The 20,558-nt window shown below is 36.9% G+C and overlaps 1 protein-coding gene across 2 annotated transcripts in view; it reads left to right on the top strand.

Moving 5' to 3' along the window:
- LRRC74B (leucine rich repeat containing 74B) overlaps window positions 1-20,558 on the top strand; it is a 346,726-nt gene that overhangs the window by 54,176 nt on the left and 271,992 nt on the right. For both annotated transcript variants that reach the window (XM_044068362.1, XM_044068361.1), the window contains exon 3: window positions 19,435-19,577. In XM_044068362.1, the coding sequence (XP_043924297.1) occupies window positions 19,435-19,577 (143 nt within the window). The remainder of the gene's footprint in view (window positions 1-19,434; window positions 19,578-20,558) is intronic.

Here is a 20,558-nt window from a genome sequence, read left to right as displayed (position 1 = left end):
TGTGGAAAATACATAAATATAGTTGCAAGTATAGAAAACTTTTGGAATCCCCTCATTTTGATGAGGATCACACGCAGGAATGGTTAAGGAGAGGTGAATGTAAAACAAAAGAAGAAAGTTTAATATTGGTGGCCCAAGATAGTGGACTACATACATGTTGGTTTACAAAGTCCATTGAACATGTGGGACAAACATATAAAGGGAGGTTTTGTAAAACAGAATTGGAAACAGTCACATATCTTGTTGCTGATTGTGATATACTAACGGTAGAAGGGCTGTTTATTGAAAAGCATAATAATGTGGCAAGAATGGGTCTATATTATGATATCGCATGCTCAGAAGAGTGAACGACACATAATCGACCCCATGTAAGAGAAAGCTTACAACGTCACAACCTCAGAACAGCGATTTTTTTCCAAGGGAAAAAAATCGCTGTTCTGAAAAAAAAAACCCTGTAAAATATTACATAATGTGGGGGGCTGTGCTCCCAACACCCCCCTACTTAAATATACCAACTCCGAGATTGCACTACAGTGCCAAAAACAGCAAAGTAGTGAAAGCGGCCAAGCAAATTCTTTCCCAGGGAAAGAATTCACTGAAAAGCCACTTCGCTATTTTTCCTTTTCGCACTTTTTAGTTCGACAAAGATGCATTCGACAACCTGTGTCTGCGACAGCATAATAGGGAGCTGGCAAGAATGTTGCATTGGGGATTGTGCAAACATTATAGTACTGAAGTAGCTAAAAAACACTGGAGACATGAGCCACAAAGCAAAATAAAAAAGGTGAAGTTTATATCACATGGAATTTTTCATTACCAACAGTTAAGAAAATAGGTGCAAGAAAACCAGGTATAGTAGCCCATGAAAAGAAGATAAAAGTAGCATTGATCACTGAAATTCCTACATCCAGTTACTACAGTGTCTTGTGATCAGAGAGACACAAAGTCATAAAATACCAGGATTTGCAGTCAGAAACAAGGTCAATGTGGAAGAAGAATACCTAGACAGTTCCAGTAGTAGTAGGAACAACGGGTCGTATTAAAAAGAACTTACAATCATATTTAGATATGTTACCAATGCATGTAACTCCATATGAATTGCAGGAGGAGTCATTACTGGGCACACTGCGGGTGCTGTGAGGAACACTTTTAGCTAACATCAAAGATTGAAACAATACTAATTACATGAACTTTAATCATACTTTGACATAGGAATGGGGTCCATTTCTGTCATGGTATTAGAAACCCAAAAGACTTGGAGAAATTAAAAAAAGTACACTGGAGGAATGCATGCCTTCCATCCCTGTGGATATTAAGCTATGTATAGCTGTCACTATACTTGCCACAGGAACCTTCCAGAGACAGACTGTGAATATTTTGGGTATCTCACAGGTTTCTGCTTCAAGGATACTGCAACAGTTCTTGGATATAGTCTTGGCATGTGTGGATCAGTACATCTATTTCCCAGTGTCACCTCAGGACCAAGCCAGGACTTGCCTGCCTTTTATGGGGTGGCACATTTCTCTCTCGCATTCACACACATATATTCTGTCTTAGTCCTGCTGACCTTCATTCCTCTTCTCTCTAGAGCATATCTCCACCTCTCCAGGGTCTCCTCCACCTGTTCCCTACTCTCACTACAGATCACAATGTCATCTGCAAACATCATAGTTCACAGGGACTCCTGTCTGATCTCATCTGTCAACCTGTCCATCACCATTACAAATAAGAAAGGGCTTAGAGCTGAACCTTGATGTAATCCCACCTCCACCTTAAACGCATCCATCACTCCCACCGCAGACCTCACCACTGTCACACTACCCTCGTACATATCCTGTACCACTCTTACATACTTCTCTGACACTCCCGACTTCCTCATACAATACCACAACTCCTCTCTAGGCACCCTGTCATATGCTTTCTCTAAATCTACAAAGACACAATGCAACTCCTTCTGACATTCTCTGTACTTCTCCATCAACACTCTCAAAGCAAACATCGCATCTGTAGTGCTCTTTCCTGGCATGAAGCCATACTGCTGATCACTAATCCTCACCTCCCTTCTTAACCTAGCTTCCACTACTCTTTCCCATAACTTCATGCTGTGACTGATCAATTTAATCCCTCTGTAGTTACTACAGTTCTGCACATCACCCTTATTCTTAAAAATCGGTACCAAAACACTTTTTCTCCATTCCTCAGGCATCCTGTCACTTTCCAAGATTTCATTAAACAATCTAGTTAAAAACTCCACTGTCATTTCACCTAAACACCTCCATGCTGCCAGAGGTATGTCATCTGGACCAACAGCGTTTCCGTTCTATATCCTCTTCATAGCTATCCTTACCTCCTCCTTGCTAATCCACTGCACTTCATGATTCACTATCTGCACATCATCCAACCTTCTCTCCCTCTCATTCCCTTCATTTATCAGCCCCTCAAAGTACTCTTTCCATCTGCTCAACACACTCTCATCGCTTGTGAGTACATTTCCCTCATTATCCTTTATCACCCTTACCTGCTGCACATCTTTACTAGCTCGGTCCCTCTGTCTAGCCAATCGATACAGGTCCTTTTCTCCCTCCTTAGTGTCCAACCTTTTATACAACTCGTCATACGCCTTATTCTTAGCCTTTGCCACCTCTCTCTTTGCCATGCACCTCATCTCCTTATACTCTTGTCTACTTTCTTCATCTCTCTGACAATCCCACTTCTTCTTCGCCAACCTCTTTCTCTGTATACTCTCCTGTACTTCTTCATTCCACCACCAGGTCTCCTTGTCCTCCTTCCTCTTTCCAGATGTCACACCAAGCACCTTTCTAGCCTTCTCTCTTACTAGCTCTGCTGTAGTTACCCAGCTATTCAGTAGCTCTTGACTGCCACCCAGTTCCTGTCTTAACTCTTCCCTGAACATCACCTCACAATTACCATTTTTCAATTTCCACCATTTGATCCTTGGTGCTGCCCTCACACTCATCCTCCTCTTCTTGATCACCAATGTCATCCTACAAACTACCATCCTATGCTGCCTAACTACACTTTCCCCTGCCACCATTTTACAGTCTCCAATCTCCTTCAGACTGGCCTTTCTACATAAGATATAATCCACCTGTGTGCATCTTCCTCCACTCTTCTATGCCACCCTATGCGCCTCCCTCTTGTTAAAATACGTATGTAACACAGCCATGTCCATCCTTTTCGCAAAATCCATTACCATCTGACCTTCTGCATTCCTTTGCTTAACACCATACCTACCCATCACTTCCTCATCCCCTCTGTTCCCTTCACCAACATGCACATTGAAATCTGCTCCAATCACCAGTCTCTCACCCTTGGGTACAGTCATCACCACTTCATCCAACTCACTCCAAAATTTTTCTTTCTCATCCATTGCACACCCAGCTTGTGGAGCATATGCACTAACAACATTTATCATTACACCATCAATTTCCAGCTTCATAAACATCACTCTATCTGACACTCTTTTCACCTCCAAAACACTCTTAGCATACTATTCCTTCAGGATAACCCCTACGCCATTTCTCCTCCCATCCACAGCATGATAAAACTATTTGAACCCACCTCCGATACACTTAGCCTTGCTCCCCTTCCATCTGGTCTCTTGCACACACAATATACCAACATTGCTTCGGCCCATCATATCAGCTAGCTCTCTCCCTATACCAGTCATACTGCCAACATTCAAAGTCCCGACTCTCACTATCACAGTCCTAGCCTTTACATGCCTTTGGCCATGCCTTCTGCCTCTTCTCCTCCTTCGGCCAACAGTAGCCCAATTTTCACCAGCACCCTGTCGGCCAACAGCTAAGTCAAAATTCAAACTCCTTCTCAAAGAACATCTAAACAATAACTGGCTCTGTTCCTGTTTCACCCCTGGATAACTGTCTGACCACTCTTCTTCTTAGATGTGTATCTTTTTCCCTAAAATTTATAGTATAGTTGCACTATAAATGCATTGTACTGTATCAACTATATGCCTATCTTACTTTTCGTTCTGCCTGCATTAACTGTATTTTATTTTTTTCTTTTATTAGATTACTTGTTATATGATTTTACTTTGTGTATGTTTAAATATTATGTATCTGTATACTGTAATAATTATTTATTACCATTACTGTTTGGCTTATTGGTCTATTACTGTACTATTATTTTTGATTTTGGAGAATTCTTCCCCGGCATCCACTGAAAATGGGCTGTTAGCCCAGTTGGACTATCCCAGTAACCAAATGTAGATAAATACATTATTTATATATATATATATATATATATATATATATATATATATATATATATATATATGTGTGTATATGTGTGTATATATATATATATATATATATATATATATATATATATATATATATATACATATATATATATATATATATATATATATATATACACACACACACACACACATACATTGTAGTTATCTGTAGGTTGATTATATTGTTCTACTCAAAATAATCCGAATGCAGATCTCTTGCCCAATAGACTCTAATAGGAAAATTAAATACAAAATACCCCAAAACATTGGTCATATCACAAATTAAAAGACTAAATTCAATCACAAAGTAAAATTACAAGCTAATGTAACATAAAAGTCATGTAAGCTGTCCTATCATGTGCAATGAGAAAAGCAATAAATTAAGATAAACATGCAATAACCCATAATACTCACTATCTACAAACACAGATGAAACATAGCATCATCCACCTAAAGCAAATTCAGAACATTAAATATGTCAACCAAAACCTGAACAAACAGTAAGAAAAAAACATTTTATTAAAAAAACAGTCATTGACAGCACAGGAAAAGGTAACGTAAAAACATATTAAAAATCAAATAAGGTACACCAGTACTGCAAAATACAGAAAAAGTACAGTACTACAGCAATAAGGATACAAATAAATATATAAATTAGATCAAAGTTCCATAAATCCTACCTAAAAAAAGTCCTATACACATACTAAAACTGAACAAAAGTGAAAAGTGACCTATGGTACCTACTATTAGTATGCGCCACATTCAGAAAACTACTACTGTTTTTAACCTACACCAAAAATAAAAGATTTGTATGTGCACGCACACACCAGGCGTGTGTGTATGTGTTCATGCATAACTATACACATATGCTTAACTGATTGTAAACAATGTTATCTGTACTGAGGCTGAAGATATAGTGAACCTACTGTGCTATACATTCAGCTCCAGCTTTACCCCTCTCTCCCCTCCATCTGTCTCTCCAGATATACCTGAAACTAGCTTTCCTGCAGCTGTCATACAGGACCAAGTCCTATATAAGTGTGACCAAAAGCTAAAAGTACTGCATTGATGGGTCCTAACAATATCCCTGGATGCATCTTATATATCATGAATCACAGTTTAGCCACCCCCACTAACAACACTGTTAACCACAATCTCCATTCAAATTTTGTACCAAGAAAATGGAAAACAGCTACAGTCATTCACCTGCATAAGGGAGGACCTTCCATAAACTTTGGCGATTACAAACACATAAGTCTGACTAGCCTCATATGCAAAGCCATATAAAGACGTATCGTAACTAATCAATAAGTACCCAGGGAACCTCTAAACACTGCACTTCTCAGTTTGGATTCATCAAGGGTAGGTCATGCTAACTTAAACTGGTGGACTTTTTTAGAAAAGGTCACCAAAGGAATGGATGAAGGTAAAATGGTATACATTACATACCTCGACCTAGCCAAAGCTTTTGACACAGTCTCCCACTTAGGCATAGTAGAAACACTACATACACTGGGAATAAACCCCTGTGTCACCCACTGGATTGCCAACTGGCTCACAGAAAGGATGCAGGAAATCAAAATAAGGGAAGTTACCTCCACAAAGACACAATTCACAAGTGGAGTTCCCCAGGGTTCTATGTTGTGACCTTTCCTGTTTGGCATCTACCTCTCTGAAGTAAAAGTCAGTACCAAAGGGCTGTGGCTGACTATGCTTGACTGTAAGCTAGGAGCACTCATTGGCACTCAATGAATCCTCAAATGACCTAGCCATCCTGTTTTTTGCCAAATAAATTACTGATGTCAAAATCATGGACTGGAACTAAATGCCAAAAAATGCATTACTATATCCTTTGGGAAGTTATTTACCCCAGGGAACTACCACATTGACACTATACCCCTCAGAGTTGACCCAGTTGTTCAGGATTTGGGAACATTTCCCCACTGATCCCTTCATCAGCATGTCTAAGTATGCACAACCACTAAAATGCAACATTTTGCTTTGCCCTGCGATCACTTCAGATGTTTGTCCAAGCAGGCATAAGCATCAAAATGAAACACTCCCCCCTCCACCAATCCTTTCATCAGCATGTCAAAGTGTACGCAAGCACTAAATTTACTAAACTGACACTGGAGTCATTGGTATGACATCTTCCCTGTCATACCAATGAGTCAGGTGGAGAAATTATATGGCTGGTCTTACCAGCTCTTTCTCTATTGTAGGGAGAATGCAAGTTTGTTCTCACCTGACTCACCACCCTTTGTAGACACAGAATTTAGTGCAAGCAAATAAAAGTGTGCATGTCTCATTCACTCACGCTATGTACTGGCAGTTCGTCTGCAGCAGAGGATAGCTGAATATTTCATGGACACATACAAGCATGACCACACTAATATTGCTGCATGCCTGTGCATGTCTGGGGGGGGGGGGTGAAGAAGTGGTCAAAATGAAAAAAAAAACACAACCCCATTCATTAGAATGGTGCTGTACTGGAATGCCACATCTCTTTTTTATGAATAAAACCACGGATTTCACTAGAACAACAGTTCATAACTGATAAATAAAACAAAGAGAACTGGGTAATGTAAACAGTTTAATAATAAACAAAGCTTTCAGGTCACTGATGAAGGGTTTGTGACCTGAAAGCTTTTTTTTTTTTGCATTAAACTGTTTATGTTACTCAGTTTACTTCATTTTATATCTCTTTTTTATTACAACCCCCCAAAATCACCCTATCTTTGGTAAAATGCAGAGAATCTGTTTGCAGCACTAGGTGCCAATCCATCCGACTTAACTGTTCAGAGAGATCCATATTTGATCCCTGTGCTGCAAGCGCATTCTCTGAATTTTACCAGAGATTGGAAGAGAACAACTAGAAACGCAATCGCAGCTTACCTCAGGAACACTTCGCTCACAAAATTTGAGGGTCAGTCTGCTGGAAAGAGATGATCGGTAAAACACCCAAAAGCCAGTTCCACTTCTCTATGGACAGAAATATACGGAAATGAATTGACCAAATGTGCCTAATTCAAGAAGGAGATGCCATTGGAGGAGGAAAAAAACACCTGACAGCAACATCCAATTGCATCTCCACTCTATTGGGCACGTTTGGAAGCGGAAACAATGCAGGACATATGTCATACACTGGGAGAAGTCGTACAGGAAAAAAAAACCCTAAAACACAACCGGATCCTCAGTAAGTGATCGCGGGTCACAGAAAACTACTGTGCAGGCTGCATGCGGTCCATGAGCCGTGTGTTTGAGACCCCTAGCTTATACTAATAATTTAAATAAGGTGTGCATTTTTCCTCCAAGATAATTAAATTGTGGGGTAAGTGGATATTTCATTTTCCCATTGTTGTGTGAGTTCAGAGTTGACATATTTAAAGTGGTAGGATTTAAAGGCATAGGGAGTGCAGAGTGGCTTTTCCATCTTTAGCAGTGTTGTTTTTGTGATTTATACTATTAGGTTTTTGATGGGGTCAGTGAAACCCATTAGTTTTGTTAGTTTGTATTTTGACATTGCACTTCTTAATGTAGTTTGCATTGAAGAATTTCAACAAATCCTATAACATTCCACACTCCAAAATAAAGGAAAGGTTTCTTTTGGTTTTATTAGTCTGCTGTTGTTACCTGGGCTCTCCTTTTATATTTTTTTGTTTTTTATATATATATATATATATATATATATATATATATATATATATATATATATATATATATATACATATATGTGTGTGTGTGTGTGTGTGTGTGTGTGTGTGTGTGTGTGTGTGTGTGTGTGTGTGTCTGTGTGTGTGTGTGTGTTTTAAGGTTTCACTTCAGAATCCTGAAATATCACAATCCTGAATTTCAGAAAACTTCATAATCTGGAAGCCCAAAATCCTTAAAACTCAAGATCATGAATCCCAAAAGACTGAAAACACACATGATACATATACTGACTATAGAAAACACAAACCAGATTACATTCCACCAGATATAAGCAGGGGCCCCTACACCTACCCACACCCTCTGCTACTTACATATGTCAACTCCAAGATTGTACTTCACTACACTATCATGAGTTATGTTGCAGTATAGCAAGTTAAAAGTGAATGTTATTAAGGTTACAACAGGCAGTCCTGAACATATGTGATGGTATGTTTGCCATTTTTTCTGTGGAGTGCAATCTTGGCGTTTATATTTTTAATTAGCAGGGGGTTGTTGAAAAGTGCTGTCCTTTGTCTTGTATGTGTTTCTTTGTGTCCTTGTACTGGAATATTGTCATTCTTTGTGTTCTGTATATTTTCAGTATTTTGTAATTCAGGATTTTGAGGTTTCAGGATTTTGGGTTCCGGATTATGAATTTCAGGATTGTGATATTTCAGGATTCTGAAGTGAAACTCTATATATACACATATATATATATATATATATATATATATATATATATATATATTTAGATTGATATACATAGATATGGATATATATATATATATATATATATATATATATATATATATATATATATATAGCTATAGATGCAGAGAGAGAGAGATTCATATATGTTTGGGAATACTTAATAAGTCTAAACACCCAAACATTGATGTTACTAATGTCAACACATAATAGTCTAAACAAAAATGGCATGCAATTGTGCATGCTGTGAGCCATAACCTTAGAACATGTAACTACTCCCTGCCAATTATATATTTCAACTCCAGGATCATACAATTCCAGAGAAAGGGCATATTTCCCAACCCTGGTATTGTAGCAGACTCACACAACTGTTGACCATCTATTCTGTGGACCAAGCTGTGCCAACAATAGAGATGTAAACTATACCAAAACATTTGACATAAACACTTCCTCCTATCTATCTATATATATATATATATATATATATATATATATATATATACACACACACACACACACACATACATAGAGGTCTGTCTTTTAATGAATAAATTAAATATCTGGTACTGTGGTTTGAATTAGTAATGGATAGAACCGTATGAGTTCTGAAACCTGACAAGGGGGATGATTGTTTTGATGAATTCTATTGACTATGAATGTAAGAACTACTGCCCTGTCTCCAAGGAAGAAATTGATTTGGCATGTAGAGACATTGATATGGTTTTGAATGATTTAGTTATTCAAAGGGTGTTAACCCCTGGGAATTTTCAGTATGTTTCTTGTGACAAACCCTTTATCCTGACTATTTTGGAATATCAAAAGTGTACAAGGATTGGTGTGATCCACCCATGAGACCAATAGTAGCAGCCCAATGGTCAAAAACCCACCCTATAGCTTATTTTATCGATAAAAAGTTTAAATGTTACTTGGATAAGTGCCTGCATTTGGTTAAGGAATCTTGCTATTTTCTGGGCTGTTTTCATGATGAACATTTCTGTGACAATTTAATTTTTGTCACCATTGATGTGATTGATTTGTATACTTCAGTTCTTCATGATGATGATATTAATTTTGTTAGATAAGTGATTGCATCCATTGAATTTCTCTCTAATCAAGAAGTACAGGTAATTGTTAATTTTATGGATATAGTCCTTCACAATGATATCTTTTTTGAAGTGAAGCACTTTAAGCAGGTGAAGGGTGTACTTTTGGGTGAAGCTTATGCTCCAGCTTATGCTAAGTTGATTATGCTAACTTGGGAACATTAATATATTTTTCAGTCCATGTTTGTCTCTAGTTATAAACTGTATTTAAGGTTTTTGTATGATATGCATATTCTTTGGAATGACAATTTAAATGTTTTAGATTATTTTTTTACTTTTCAATATCCAACAAAAGTTATTAATTTTTAGGATGCAGAGATTCCAAGGGATCTTAATAAAGGGTTTGCTTCTATCATATATAGGAATCTCACTTTTTCCACTTCTTGCCTCCATTTTGAGAGTTACCATCCTTTACCACGGAAAAGGAGCCTAGTTAAAGTGTAATTTGGCTGGTCAGGATTTTATCTGATAATGCTGTGTATAAAAATGAATATGAAATGTTTCCAATATGTTTAAAATTAGAGGTTTCCTGGATGAATTGGCTTCTAATACAAGAGGAGACGTTACCCTAGGGAGATGCACTAGATTTTCTACCTTACTGGGGAGGGGATTATTTCATAATCCTCCAAAAATCTCTTTAATGGTAATGTTAATAATACTCTATGTGAAGGTGAGAATAAGGATTTTGATAAAGCTTTAGTTTTAAAATTTCAACACAGTATTGGAAATGTGAAGAACATTATTAAAAGCAATCTGTGTATCTTTAAATTTCAGGATGAGATTTTAGAAACCATGGTTGAGTACCCCCATTTCATGTATAAAAGAGGACAAAATATGAAGAAGAAATTCTGAGTCAAACAGAAATAGGATGAGACTCTTTTTTGTGATTTATTAAGAAGTGTAAGCTTTGTCATCACTGTCATTATATTTTTGAGGGGAGTGATATTTTTATTAGAGGAAGGAAAATTGCATTATCTCATTCCTGTGATTATAATACCAGGGTTGTTGTTTATATAGCCATATTTTCCTTATGCGACTCATTTTACATAGGTAAAACATAAAAGGTTCTTTGTAAATGTACTTATGAGCATTATTATGACATTAAAAATGTTCGGAAAACAATGCCTTCTTTAAACATAGTCAAAAACACCCAGGTCATACTTTATTTTTATTTACTATAATAGAAAAAGTACCACCAAACCCCAAGGGAAGACCGTGGGAAAATATTATAAAATATAAGGAACTTTTTTGGCAATTAAGATTGGATGCTGCATTCCTGCCTGGTTTGAATGAGAACATAGCTATTGGCAGTGTATTAAAACATGGATCTGCCAAGCTTTGAGTTTAACCAGAAAGGTTTCTTAACTCTAGAATATAAAATATATTTTGGAATCCATTTAGTAATGTATGTACAACATAAAACACTTTATAAAAAAAATAAAACAAATTTTGAGAGGTAGTCATTTGATTTGTTTGGTTTACAATTATTTGAACTGGGTTTGAATCAATTTGTTATCGTCTTTCTAAATGTTGATTATTATGCAGTAATTCTTAATTGGTCACATGATTACCTTGGCATTATTTAAGACTGAAGGGGTTTTTATTTGTTCAAGTTATAGTGTTCTGAAGAAGTCTCAATATATTGTCCCAAACAAAAGCGCTAAACTAATAAAAATATTTTTTACACATCTTGGGAAGTGATTTTTGCAACTTTGTGTTTGTACTGGATTTGGGTCCTTGTGACATCAGTTTGGTTAATTTAGTTTATGTTGGTCACCTGCTGCCTTGGAAGTGTTACTGTGGGATATGATAGTGCAGCTCATGATTCATGACTGATTTGGTTAGGTTATTGTTTTTGTTACATGCATGTTGCTGTGCTTTGAATCTTTGATCTTTTAATTCTGTTTTTATTTTTTAAGTTTCTATTTCATTCCCATTATTACCTGAGTATCATTTCATTTTTTTTCTTATGCTAGTTATCGTTGAGTGTATATGTATGTCACAATTCTCCATTCTTTTGTGTTGTTTTGTATATTACTTATCATGTATTATTGTTTTATGTAATACTTGTTACTGTGCCTTTCATCATTTTTATTTCCATCTATAAGTTTTGTACATAGGCATGATTTTATCAGTTTTTTTTCTCTTCATTTGTGATTTCATATGCATTTTTGGATATGACTTAATTTCTTTTGTTTTACTTGCTTTTAATTCTTGATGAGGTGTAGTTTCTTTTTTCCTGTATGTTTTAGTTGCTCCACTGGGTTCTTTTAATTTTTGTTATACTATAAGAAGTTACTTTTACAATTGCCTTTTTTTTTGTATTCTTGTTGCCTGTTGTACTGTTTGACAGCCATGTTGGCTTTTCTCGTATTTATTTATTTTTTTTTTGTGTGTGTGTAATATACACAGTTATCTAGATAGAGACAGACAGACATATAGACAGAGAGTTCTTATTTTCTGTTTTTGTATTGTGACATACCATATTATTGTGACTGGCCTGAATAATGTCATCCTCAGTGTTAATATCTCTTAGAATGTTATTTATTTGTTTTTGATTTTCTCATCTTGGTCACATGTCATAGTGTATTCATTTGGATAGTGGAGCTTTAGTTCTATTGAATTTCTTTGTAGAGTTTTTCTATGATTTTTGCCAGTGAATTATTTAATTTTAATGCCATTTAGTTTGTTTAAATTTTCTTCCCCTTTAGGTTGTTTTGGTTTGATTTGAAACAAGAATATTTCTCCTACTTGAGATTTGAGTTTTATGATGAAAATGATTATACTTCCTGTTTCTGAGCTTACATTTTCTTTTGACTTAAAATTTATGTTTTGTCTTGGACCACACTATTTCATTGGGTGTTGTATCACAGAATTACTCTTGTGCTACAGATATTGATGAACATTATTTCATAAATGCTTGACTTCTTTGATAACAAATATTTACTATATACTGAAGGTATTTTTCTAGTCTGTCTTAATCATGCTTTTTAACATTTGTACTTTTCCTAGACAGGTACACAAGGCAGGAAATAGACTCAGTACGATGAAGTACCATGAAGCACAGGATGACATTGACTCAAATAACAAAAATATTTAAAATACCAAGCTGGATAGATCTGAGTAGTAATTTTACTGAAGACAGTGTATAGAGAGAACCTGTTTTCTTTTGAGAAGTAGTAAAACTTGATTACAAGATTTTGTTTAGAATATATGTAAATAAAAGAGTCTTTCTGTATTCTGGGACAGGTAGAATAGTTGTCCCCATCTTTAAGAATGGAATGTTGAATGACCCAGAACATTAATGGCTAATCACCTTAATGGATAGCTCATTGAAATGATTAATGGCCTCATTATTATTAGGGTTGAAAAAATCAAACTTCATAGAAAACTTTATCTAGTACCTGATTTGTATATATTCCTAAATGCTCAACCATTATAGTACATATGATGTTTGAACATTTGTCATTATAATGTATAAAAACTGTATGCAATTTCAGTTGATTTAAAATTAAATAATAACCCACGATTAGGTGTGGATATCACAGGATACATTCATGGTTAGTGTGGCTAGCCTGAGCGATTAAACAATGCCAACCAGTTTATTACTATTGTACAATGACATTATTTAAGAAAGAAATCACTTACCTTTCTTAAATAATGTCTATGTATAATGGCATTACAGTGTTCCTCCATGTTCATTTGTGTTCGCTGATGTACTAAGTATGTGTATGGATGTTACATTCCCACACTTGCACAGTACATCAGTGCTGTTCAGGAAAAGCAACATCTTTTCTTCATTGCTGTTTTTTCTCCCCCTGCCACTGTGGGCTCTTATAGGTTCATAGGTTGGTACTGGGCTATCTGCCCGAAGGCATATATTAGCCCAGCCACATTGTGCGGTATTCACCGCCCCTTTAGTAGTTCCCTAGACCCTTGCACTAGCAGCTAGTACCCTTGGCCCTTATCTAGTATTGCTGTTGGTGTGATCCCTGGTGTGAACTTTCTGTTACCCATCCACTCATCAAGGTTCCTCTTGAAGAGTGATAGTGAGGGGCTCTGTCTTATGTAGATTGGGACCCTGTTCCATAGTAAGGGAAGTCTCTGCGAAGGGAATCTATCCCTCCAGCATGTTCTATTCATTGTTGTGTTGAGGTTTATATCCCTAGAGCGTGTAGCTCAAGTAGATTTGGTTTTGCTAAGATGGAGTATGTTCAATAATTCTGGGTTGGACATAGTTCTGTACATTAGACAGAGATCGCCTCTGAGAAAGAGGCATGCAACAGAGAACAGTCTTAGCTAACACTCTTAATGCAAAAACCTCGACAAACACAACATAATGGAGGAACAAAAGTCCAAAAATAGGGGCAGACTTTGTTGTTCTTATAAACTTAGAAAATTACTCTAATAGGAGATTTTGTGTTAGAATGCATTTTTCTGAAGGATATGAGCATAAACCTGAAATGTCTGCCACTAGACAGTTGAGAGGTATGACTGTCTGCCTAGACTTTGGGTTGGACAGTGGAGAAATACAAGGAAAATCAGGTACATTTTGTGTTTCTTTAGTTTTGGAGAATGTACCAGATTTTTCTTATATTTTGCTCTGTCCTCTAAGCATATGCCAATAGAAAAGTCTAGAGCCACTCAATAGTACTTTAGTGACCAGACTTTTATTTATTGATATATGCTCGATTAATAACGGGCACGCTGGTTGGGCTGTCCAATCTGCATACAATATTTGAATGGAAATGAGCCATTATTGTGTAATCAGCATATGATAATCTTAGTAGAAATAATCAATGGAAAATAATAGAAAAAGGGATTTATTTTTAGTGTTAGTCAGTATAATTTCAGCAGTATATACTTCAACTTGTACAAAGGTAAAAGCATCTTAAAGGTGTGCCTAACTAAAAATTCCAATACAAATAAAGATGTAAGGTAAAGTTGTTTGTTTGTTTATTTGCACCATTGTTGTTCCTAATTTCCATTAATAAAGTCTGTAAAAGCTTTAGAAGATATAAGCCTGAGTATTCAAGAACAGGGACAATGATATGCCTCAGCTAGATATGCGGATGAACCACTTATCGTGGTTGCATTGCAAGAAATGTTGAAGAAACAAATATTGTGCATTGACTGATACATGGCAGAATTAAACCTACAAATAAATCTAGTGAAAACAAAAGTAATGGTCTGGAGTAAAAGTAAAGGACAAAATGTGAAAATTCATTTTAAAAGATACACTCACAGATACTGTATAAAGCCTATGTATATAGGTATCATCCTTGCTAATTATGGTTCATAGAAGATATGCAAATTATGAATGATAATAATGATGGATGAAGAACGGAAAGACTGTTGGTAATGATGACATATCTGTGGAAGCATGAAGGTGTTTAGGTGAAATGGCAGTGGAGTTTTTAACTAGATTATTTAATGAAATCCTGGAAAGTGAGAGGATGCCTGAGGAATGGAGAAAAAGTGTTTTGGTCCCAATTTTTAAGAATAAGGATGATGTGCAGAGCTGTAGTAACTACAGAGGGATTAAACTGATCAGTCACAGCATGAAGTTATGGGAAATAGTAGTGGAAGCTAGGTTAAGAAGGGAGGTGATGATTAGTGATCAGCAGTATGGTTTCATGCCAGGAAAGAGCACTACAGATGTGATGTTTGCTCTGAGAGTGTTGATTGAGAAGTACAGAGAAGGTCAGAAGGAGTTGCATTGTGTCTTTGTGGATTTAGAGAAAGCATATGACAGGGTGCCTAGAGAGGAGTTGTGGTATTGTATGAGGAAGCCGGGAGTGTCAGAGAAATATGTAAGAGTGGTACAAGATATGTACGAGGGTAGTGTGACAGCGGTGAGGTCTGTGGTGGGAGTGACAGATGCATTTAAGGTGGAGGTGGGATTACGTCAAGGATCAGCTCTCAGCCCTTTCTTATTTGCAATGGTGATGGACAGGTTGACAGACAAGATCAGACAGAAGGCCCCATGGACTATGATGTTTTCAGATGACATTGTGATCTGTTGTGAGAGTAGGGAACAGGTGGAGGAGACCCTGGAGAGATGGAGATATGCTCTAGAGAGAAGAGTAATGAAGGTCAGCAGGACTAAGACTGAATTATATGTGTGTGAATGAGAGGGAGGATAGAGGAATGGTGAGGGTGCAGGGAGTAGAGGTGGCGAAGGTGAATGAGTTTAAGTACTTGGGATCAACAGTTCAGAGTAATGGTGAGTGTGGAAGAGAGGTGAAGAAGAGAGTACAGGCAGGATGGAGTGGGTGGAGAAGAGTGTCAGGAGTGATTTGTGAGAGACAAGTACCAGTAAGAGTGAAAGGGAAGGTCTACAAGAGGGTAGTGAGACCAGCTATGTTATATAGGTTGGAGACAGTGGCATTGACAAAAAGGCAGGAGTCAGAGCTTGATGTGGCAGAGTTGAAGATGTTAGGAGAAATGCTCCAGATGCATGTCTTTGGAATTTGGAAGATTTGCACTGGATGTGATGAGGATGGACTGGATTAGGAATAAGTATATTAGAGGGTCAGCCCAGGTTGGAAGGCTTGGAGACAAGGCCAGAGAGGCAAGATTACATTGGTTTGGACGTGCTGAGGAGGGATGCAGAGTATATTATATTGGGAAAAAGATGCTAAGGATGAAGCTGCCAGGTAACAGAAAAAGAGGAAGACCTAAGATAAGGTTTATGGATGTGGTGAGAGAGGACATGCAGGTGATTGGTGTGACAGAGCAAGATGCAGAGGACAGGAAGAAATGGAAACAGTTGATCTGCTGTGGCGACCCCTAATGGGAGCAGCCGAAAGAAGAAGAAGAAGATATGCAAATTGCTTTTATTCTGATTCTGTATTCTAAAACAAAGTAAGCATTTGGTCTTCAAAATCACTTTTTTTTGCATAAAAGACTTCATCAGAAATTTAATGAAGCCTTTTGTGTATCAAAGGTGATTTTGATTTTGAAGACGGAAGCTCTTACTTTATTTTCTGCAAATACAATACATGTTCTTACTCCTTTCCATTGGTACATTCCAGTTCCAACATTTTTTGTGGACTAATTTTGGTGATTTATGTTTTCTCTAGTCTAGGAGAAAGTGTGCTGTTTCTTTCTCATCAAATTATTTTTTAGTTGCTCTGCTCTTAGACCATTGTAGGGAGGGCTGACTCTTTTCACCTTTGTCTGGTGGAGGAAGGATAATGCCAGCAGTACCCAAGTGTTATTAATATGGTGTCCAATAGCAGGCATCCTGTTATTCAAGAATCTGGTGTTTGGTACTCAGTACCTCAGACAACTATACTCTTCCTACATTCTCTCTCTCTCTCTCTCTCTCTGTCTCTCTCTCTCTCTCTCTCTCTCTCTCTCTCTCTCTCTCTCTCTCTCTCTCTCTCAGAATCCTTTTCTTTGAACACTAGAATAAGGTTCATCACACCAAGACCACTGAAGACTATGACAATATTCTTCCCACTGGACAATATTTTTGTATTTGATTTTTAGTTTCTTTTCCAGTGGATTTATGTGACAAATGCTTAATAATACATGACAAAGACTTAAAAAAATCACTGGATTCATTAATGCAGAGGACAGACTTAGCTGAATTTTGGAGATCAGAGCTAAACATGGTAGACTTATGAAAACAATAGGTTCCATCAGGATCATCACCCTTGATGGAACCAGTAGGCTGCTATTTGTTGTTTTGAAATCAGCATTTTTTTACACATCTATTGTTAGATGTGCATCAGAGCTGTGTAATGCATGAGTAGAAATTAATTAATCCATTATCATTTTCTTTGATTAAAAAGCATAATAGGTCACTCCAGAGATGTGTTAGATGATCCTAGTTTATGAGGGATAGAACTGGAATATTGTCAGCATGATAAGACAAAAATAAAATATTGTACACTACTCTGGCACTTTAACAAAAAGTTATTAATAAATCATATAAAGCAAGTCCAGTAAATATGGTCAAAGAGGCACAGGGATTTTAAGTTAGAAATTTGCCTTACTAAAGAAGTTAAAACCATTTTCCGTGTCATGTTAGAGAATCTGTGGATGTTTAATCCTAATTTATTTAATAAATTAGGATTATCAAAAAGTAATGCAAAATTGCTTCTGTGTGGATTTGAATGGAACTTGTCTGGTGAAGATCTAATACTATAAGGAGAATGCACTAGTTTGTGGAGCACACAAACTCAATATGACATATTCTTCCAATGAAGTGAAGTGTCCGAGCATCGGTAAAACTGATACCTCCAAACATGGACTGTGCAATTGCTATGAAGATAGAAAGTATAAGGACAGAGTAATTAATATGGTTCCACTTTAAATCATTGAATGTTCAAAACATCGACGTTCTGATCATCGAGACCATAACATTGATGTTCAGAACATCGAAAGTTCAAAATGAACCATACAAACACCAAAAAATTTACAAAAACTATGTTATGCAGGGGGGCTGTGCTCCCCACACCTCCCCCCACTTTAATATTCCAACTCTGAGATCGCACTACAGCGGGGTAAGGGAAATCTCATGTTTACCGCTATATGCGGTAGCGCTAAATGGGAGATTTCCCATACCCTACCTGCAATGCCAACACTCAGATGGCACACACACACACACACACACACACACACACACACACACACACACACACACACACACACACACACACACACACACACACACAACATGCAAGGCACCTTGCTGCCCTGCATACACACCCAACATTCTACAATTTCACTTACCTGGCACTTCCACTTTAAACCTTCGGTGTTCTCAACATCGATGTTCTGGTCTCGATGATCAGAACGTTGATGTTCTGAACATTCAATGATTTAAAGTGGAACCAATTAATACACATTATATGACATTTGGTTCATTTCCCAGTGAATTGTATGTATAAAACCCACTAGCTGTGCATCAAAACTATCTAAAGTATACCCTTTTCCTTTGTTATATCCTTGATATCTGTATTTGTGTATAGTTTTTGCACACAGACATATCATTGCTTACTGTAATTATTAATGGCCATAACCTACATTCATTCCAAGGTATGTTATCACAAGAAGAAGTGCCTGGCAGTCAAACAAGTCAAAGAGCCTAAACAGCGCACTTCGCTATAACAGTAAAACAAACATTGTTTTCGCTGTAAAAAAAGAAAGTTTTTTACTGTTGTAATAAAAGTGTTTTACTGTTTATAAAAAAGACTGCGTGCCAGGCACTTTTTGTTTTTTTTTGACTTCTTGTTGTCTGCTTTCTACTGTTAAAAGGTATGTTATCACGCTTTGTTGAATACCCCGGAGTTCCCACAATTGTTTCCTTCCTTCCCTTCATGAGGAGAAGAGCATTCATACCATACACATCTACAAGTCCGGGGGTATCCAGGGCTTAATGCTTGATCCAACACATCAGTATGGTACCTTATACATTTATTACTATCTGGCTAGGTAATTGAGATAGTACCCATGCATACAATGTTGCAACTAGACTATAGATAGAAGAGCAATTGTTTTACTGTTTAGATTTATTCAGTTTTGCATTTTAATGTATACTCATGCTGACAGAAAAAAAATCTTTAATAAAAGAGTTTACATTTCCTTTTATCCTTGCTTTTTTTTTCATTCCTTATTGCTATTCTGTTTCAGATACTAAACAATCATATGATGCTACCGGAAGAACTGGATACAAAGAAGCCTGCAAAAGATATGGAGTAGTACCAATATCATATTTTTTACGACATATGCAAGACTCTGAGTTCACCATGATGCATCGTGGCCTTGGTCCTCAGGTATTCTCTCTACTCTAGAAAGCCTTAGACTAAAATGATTTTATTCACCATTTCTGAAAATAGCTAGCCTGCTTTGATCTCCCAAATTGCTTTACTCATACCAATTTCTTCTTCTTCTTTTTAAGACAATTCTTGCTAACTTTGTGTTGCCATAGGAGCTGTTAAACATTACTCTCTACCTTGCAGTCATTGCACTCTGAGCCTTCTGACACAATCAGATTGCAAATTTTACAGTACACACATGTACATATTTCTAAAATCATAATTGCCACTACAAAACTATAAAAAAGAACCATTCAGTACAAACTTGTCTACACAGTGATATCTCTCGAGTCCAAGTCTTAAACTGAATAAGTCACAATAAACAAGTCAATATCATTTGTGTAATGTTTTGTAAATAACTTACAAAATAGTAATCGCTGTTAAAGCTGCACACATGCTGTCAGCAACATATCGATTCGATGAACTGCAAGTTTTCATATCAGGCCAGGCAGTTCTGTTTGTATTGTTTGTTGAGGTGCTTACAGAACTATGAAGACTGCAGCAACTCTACCCACATGTCAAACTATAACAGAGAGTAATCAGTTTATAAGTAGTACAAAGCAATTAACATAGAGGTACAAAGTAGAACAGGTTTTCTTTCCTTTCCTGAATGCAGAAACCTGTTAGCCAGGAAGATTAAGTAACTGGCATATACAGTGTAATGTACTGGTCAGAGAAAGGACAGTGGTCAATGTGGTCTGTAGAGTGCGATGACAGCACTGTCAAGGTGGGGGTGCTAAAAATTAATTTCCAGCACAGGCAGGCATTCCAGCACAGGCAGGCACCTAACTGACTAGATGAATGTTCTTCAAATTAAATCTGCTTAAATTGTACAAAGACAAAATTCTCGGTGAAAATGTTTGGGAGTTGGCCGTTGAGGCAGAGCTTCCGCAGTATTGGCGGTCAGAAGTAGTGACCATAGGCTGTTGTACGAAGACA

The sequence above is a fragment of the Protopterus annectens genome, chromosome 4.part0 (genome assembly GCF_019279795.1).
Source record: "Protopterus annectens isolate FY-2018-M chromosome 4.part0, PAN1.0, whole genome shotgun sequence".
In the NCBI taxonomy this organism is placed as follows: Eukaryota; Metazoa; Chordata; order Ceratodontiformes; family Protopteridae; genus Protopterus; species Protopterus annectens.
Note: the sequence above shows the minus strand (reverse complement) of the source record. Positions and strands in the feature narration are given on the sequence as shown.